Source organism: Lynx canadensis, chromosome B2 (assembly GCF_007474595.2).
Source record: "Lynx canadensis isolate LIC74 chromosome B2, mLynCan4.pri.v2, whole genome shotgun sequence".
NCBI lineage: Eukaryota > Metazoa > Chordata > Mammalia > Carnivora > Felidae > Lynx > Lynx canadensis.
In genome coordinates, this window is record NC_044307.1 from 132,055,626 (window position 1) to 132,061,625 (window position 6,000).

At 43.5% G+C, this 6,000-nt stretch overlaps 1 protein-coding gene across 2 annotated transcripts in view; it reads right to left on the minus strand.

The window, feature by feature from the left end:
- EPM2A (EPM2A glucan phosphatase, laforin) overlaps positions 1-3,344 on the minus strand; it is a 107,396-nt gene extending 104,052 nt beyond the window's left edge. For both annotated transcript variants that reach the window (XM_030316524.1, XM_030316525.1), the window contains exon 1: positions 3,044-3,344. In XM_030316524.1, coding sequence (XP_030172384.1) covers positions 3,044-3,344 — 301 coding nt within the window. The remainder of the gene's footprint in view (positions 1-3,043) is intronic.
- Between the last annotated feature and the right edge of the window lie 2,656 nt (positions 3,345-6,000).

The window sequence follows — 6,000 nt, forward strand, 5'->3', positions numbered from 1 at the left end:
AAAATTTAAGAGATGCTTACATATATGCAGAAGGTACAATATATGGGTAACAGATATTTCAGAGGGAAGAACAAAGAAAACAGGGGAGGAAATGAAAAAATAAAAAATTTCCCTGAGTTCAAAGAAAGAATTCCTGAAATTGAAACAGCCAACCAATTAACTGTCAAGGAATATAAACAAAAGAGACTCAGATAAATCCTGGTAAAATAACTTAAGGAAAGCTTCTAAAGTTTCAAAAGGGGAGGAAAAAAATAAAGACTGTCTACAAAGGAACGGGCTTAGTTTGGCATCACAATTGTCAATTACAATGGGTGCTAGAAGGCGCTGAGGCAACGGCTTCTAAGGGAAAATTAATTTGAGACTAGAAAACTCTACCTAATGATCAAGTGTGAGGGCAAAATAAAGATATCCTCGGGCATTTAAGTATTCAGGTATTTAACCTCTCAGGTTATCTCTCATTTACTGTTTCTTCAAAATTATTTTAGGATACAATCCAACAAAATGAGTAAGATATTTAAGAAAGAGGAAGACACGGAATCCCAAACAATGTAACTAACACAGGGGTTCAACTAAGAAAAAAAAAGAAAAAAGTCCCAGATAGCTGTGCTCAGAAAGCTATGTATCAGTGAAAATTAGAATAACCCCAATTTTTCAAGGAAAAATATTTTCAAAGAGTGAGAAATCTGTATCCATCAAATACTTAATCAAGCTGGGAAATTATGATGATCAGTGTGGGTCTTCTGCTAAAAAAAATTAACTAGAAATTTTGAAACAAGTTGTAGAAGAACATTACCACCCAAATACAGTTTAAGTAAACTCTAATCGTAATTTATAGCAGAAGAGCAGAGAATTTCTCCTTCCGGTGGCACAGGTTCCGTGTCACAAAATTATATTTCCTTTTTAATGAGACTAATTGCACTACTCGGTTCTGCAGTAATTATTTCCTAATCATAACAGTAAAGGTAATAATCACTAACACTTACTTAACACTTAATGTAAGTCCTATTCTAATTCCTTTAGATTTTAGTCAGCTTGGTTCTTTCAACAACAGAACAGTAAGGTTTAGTAACTTGCCCAAGGTCACACACAGGTCAGTGAACCCAGGCATTCTGGCTCCAGAATCCTACAACACCTCTCATAATGCTGTTTGTTAATTTACCATTCTTAGAATCAAGTTACCAATCTAAAACAAGAAGGAATAGTAACAATTATAAAACAAAATAAAAATTATACAAAACTTACCAATGTAGAGAAAATAATTAACCAAAGTAAGGAGAGAGGGGAGCATGTGTAAGCCAGTTATTTTTCTTATCCTCTTACACAGGAGTAACTTTCCATATAATAGAATTCTAACACAGAAATTTCTATGTAATAGAAAGACAACAATGATATAAATATATAATTTTTATATCAAAGAATAATATAAAAATCAGCATAATTAAGATAATGAACTTAAATTCTTCATATTTCACAGTATGATGGCTAAATTTATGGGTATACAGTGGCTGTCGATTTCTAATTTTAAAATATTACATGATTTACCTAGTAACTCAGAAAATCTAAGCTCGGAAAAGTTAATACATTAAGAAATAGCAATAATAAGCAAATTATTTCGAACTGTGAAAGGAATATCAGAAAAGCTAAAAACAGAAAAGGAGAGGGACTAGGGAAGGGTAAGTCTTTAATTTTTAATAAAATGACCAGATATTTTACTGGGAAAAAATTATTATATAATGTCATTAATAAAAGTAGTATCCTACTAAAGTAGTATCCTACTGAAGTATCCTATAAAGAAGGGCATATAAACCGGTGAGGCTACCTTTCAATTCTGGCATGGTAATACAAAGTAACAATAAATGCCACCGGGCCATAAAACCCAGTGGGACAAGGATAATATATAAACGTATTACAGAATACTCAAGCTCTTTACTGATTCTTTGTTTCCACACCATTATGACTAAATGGCCCATTTTTGTCATATAAACTTCTACAGAGACATTCATTTCATCATCGTTAGACAGCTCCTGAATCGCCCCTACTCCAATCCTGTACTTTGCACACCACACTTAAGAGAAATTGCCATCTGAATTCACACATCGCCGGCGGGAGTCCACACTGGTAGAACCTTTTCAGGGTATAATTTGGCAGTCCTTTTTGAAACGTAAAATATGGCCACACTTTGACCCAACAATTTCCCTTGGCAGAATCCACCCCACCGCAACACTCCCAAACACTCAAAGACAGCTGCACACATTAAGCTATTACTGTTTATAGCAAAGGAGAAAGAGACAACGTAAATGCACCCAAGTTAGATGCAGACTATCTTGTTGCCGTTTCAAAAACCAGATACATCTCTATGGAGTGACACTAAAAAGCATCCGCAACATATCGTTAGGCGAGAAAAGGCAAGGCGTAGAATCCTCTATTACACGATCTGCGCGTGAGATAGATACATGATAGGTTGACGGACACATATACTGGGCAGTTGGCAGTGGGCTTAAGGTGTGCGGAGGAAACAGTAAGTTTTTACCTTGAAAGTTGGCTGTTTTTACAACTACGTATACTGTGTGTATAGCCTAAGAAACCAGAGTCTGGCCGAAAAGAGAAACACTCAACGTGTTTGCAACTCGCTCACTCTCAGATCTAAGAGGGGAAGGAAGCGCGAGGATGAGCGAGCAGGCCAGCTTCTCCGGTTGGGTGATGTCTCGGCGAACGAGGCGGGAAAGCGAGGACACAGAAACCACTACGGCGGAGCTGACGAGCGAACCCGGGAGCGGCCGGGGCGCGGGGGACACACACTGGGCACCGGGTGCTGGGTGTGCGGGGAAGAGGGCGGAGGGTCGGGGAGCAAAGGCGAAAGGGGCGCGCCGGGCCCCGCTCCGCCGGGCGGCCGCGAAGGGTCAGCCCGGGGCACCCGGGGAGTTCGGGGCGGCTTTCGAAGGCCGGGAGGGGGCGCGCAGCGGGCCCCGGCCGAACGCCCCAGGCCGAGGAGGAGCCCCGAGCCCCCGGTCCGCGCTCGGGGACGGCCGCCGGCTTCCAGTACCTTCCCAGGAGAGCTCTCCTCCCGGCTCCCGCTTCAGGAACTTGTACCAGAAAGTGTCCACGCGGCCCGGCTCCGCCCCGTCCTGCGCCGCCTCCTCGGGCGCCAGCTCCACCTCCCCGAGCCACAGGCCCGGCTCCTGCAGCGCCAGCGCCCCGGCGCCCGCAGCCGTGCCCGCCGGCCTCAGGCGCACGGCCCCGCGCGGCTCCCAGCCCCCCAGCTCGGGCCGCGAGCCCACGACCAGCAGCTCCGGCCCCCGCCCGGCCACCGCGGGCGGCACCACCACCCCGAACCGGAACCGCATGGCGGCGGGCGGCGCGGCTGCGGTCCCCGTGTCCCCGCGGCCGGCGGACGTGGCCCGAGCGCGAGGCGGCCGCGGCGATTGGGCGGCGGCGCTGGGGGCCTGGTCGCCAGGGGCCGGGGCGCCGGCGGGGACACGTGCGAGGATGCACCTTTTTTGGGCTGCATCACGCGGCCCAGGAGCCGGAGCCTGCTCCAGCCCGGCCTGTGGCGGCGGGAGAAGTGGGCTCCGCCGGGGAAGGACGCTTGCCCTGGCCGGCCGCCTGGTCCTGCAGCGCGGCTCCGCCGGGCGGCTGGGGACGCGGCGGAGGGAAGGCAGGGGAGGCCAACCCGGGTTAGGAAACGTATCAGAAGCCCCGCGAGTTTCCAGTCGTCTTTCCCCAGGCCCCAAAATTATCTTTGTGCCGGTCGTAACGAACAAAGGAGTGGCCGGTAGTGAAGTTAGGGGAAGATCCCGGACCAGGTATCTGGAGAGCTCCGGCCCTTAAACTCGCCCTGCGCCTCTGGTTATTTGTAAATCGAAGGTGTAAAATAACTGATGTTGAAAGACGCTGCTAGCTCTTGAAGGTTGATCTGATTGCTGGAAGAGGCGCCATTCGACCCATATAATACCCTCTAGTTCACTTTTTTATCAGCTTTTTATTTGAAAGCTTGTGAATAAGGGGGGGGGGGGAGCCAAAATTTCACGTGTTCATAATAGCCTTAGTAAAACAAAAAAAGTACAAAAATGTTAATCATACAAACTCGGTGTCTTAGTGGAACATCTAGTAAACGAATATGCTTGACTCTTCAATACTGATGTATTCCACTGAGTGGTTGGTTGGTTGCTAAGCTTAACGGTAAACACAAAGAAAAACGTGAAGACAGCCAGGCTGGCCAAACATGGCTGACTCGGTAGCAAAACAGACACTAAATCACAGTGGCATGTGAGTCAGTTTATTCAAATTGCTGTTGCAAAATATTCTTACGCTCATTTTAGGAAATTGAGAGTCATTGGGCCATGCAAGGACCCTGGGAGCTGACAGTTGAGGACTTTCTTGTGTTCTCCTGGGCAGCTTGTGTTGTACACTGTCCAAATGGCATTATTCCTACCAGCTCTTCCAAAGTACTGCCCATTCCGGTATATAAAACAAGGAGAGGAAGAAAAGGAAGGGAGGAAAGGAGAAAGAAAGGAACGAAGGAAGGAAGACGAAACAACATATTTAAGAAGCATTATTTCCTTTTCTCTTATCGTAAAGAAGTTGAGTAATTTTAACAGTTGAAAGTACTCCTTTAATCCCCTGAACAAAATCTGTTCTAGCCTATTTTATGGCATGGATTGAAATATAATACAAATATTATGGCTACACCGTGCACTGAGTAAAATGCAGTCGGAAATCACAAGATCAAAAGGACATACACCAAAGCCTCAGTCGTACTTTGTCAATCATTTGAATGTATTAACCATGAAAATTATAACGGCCATTGCACCATTATTATGAACCAGGCACGTGGTTTTCAAACTCTTATTATCTCATTTAATTCTCTCACCAATCCTATGAGGTAACTAACCTTGTTATCTCCATTTTTATGTGTGAGTAAAAAGGCACAGAAAGTTTCAGTAAGCAGCCCACAGCAAGGAAGGGACAGAGACATTACTAAAATTCATCCATTTACAGTTAAAGATGTGTATACACACACACACACACACACACACACACACACACACACACACACATATATAATTTGATTTCTAGGAGAATCATTTACAGAATGCCTTCAAATCCCAGCGTATTTAAAGGAGTTATTCACCACTAGCTCTGAATGAAAAATGAACTTCCTATAATTATTTCCAATAACCAGTTTCATCCTTAGGAATGATGAAACAGATGAAGCTAAACCAATCAATGAGTCTATAAAGGCATAAATGTCTTGGTACTTAGAGTGGATTTGACCTCAGGCCCCAGAAAATGGTCACTGTTATGCCTTTATACACCTATCTTGTTGACACTGAAATACAAATTTAAAAAGTCGAGGTGAAGAATTTTACCAGGCATTAAGCTGTGTTATTCCCAGCTTTTTTTTCCTGGTTGAGTTCTCCATGTGAGATTTCTTTTTACATTTCAAAGAATCATGGTATTTATTAGAAGGGATTATTTATGGGATCCATTTGAGGTCAGATTCTTGAAGCTATTAAGACCAGCTGAATTTAGAGCAAGAATCAGCTCAGTAAAGAAACATAATTCTGATAATAATTTTTGAAAGACCTAACTAATTTGTTGTCATTGAATTTCATTTGTATAGTGCTATCTCATATATAACCGCAATATTTCTTGAAGAATGGGTGATAAATTCACATTTAGAGTTTCAGGATCCAATTCAAATGTAAATTCTTTGAAAGCTCCCTCAGGGAAAGCTATTATTTGGAACTATGGTAATTTATGTTTTCTGAAACAATCTTTCACTAGTCAGTGAGTTATCATAAATCTTCCCTCATAATATTGTATACGTACAGACACACTCACTGCTGCAAATCATATTTCATTGAAATAGTTCAGGGACCGTTATGAGCATTAGTTTATTGCTTGTCAGAACACACTAAGAATTACACGTGCCACATTTACTATTCCCAATTTTGTGGCTTCAAAAACAAAATAAAAACAAACCCTTCCAGAGAGAAT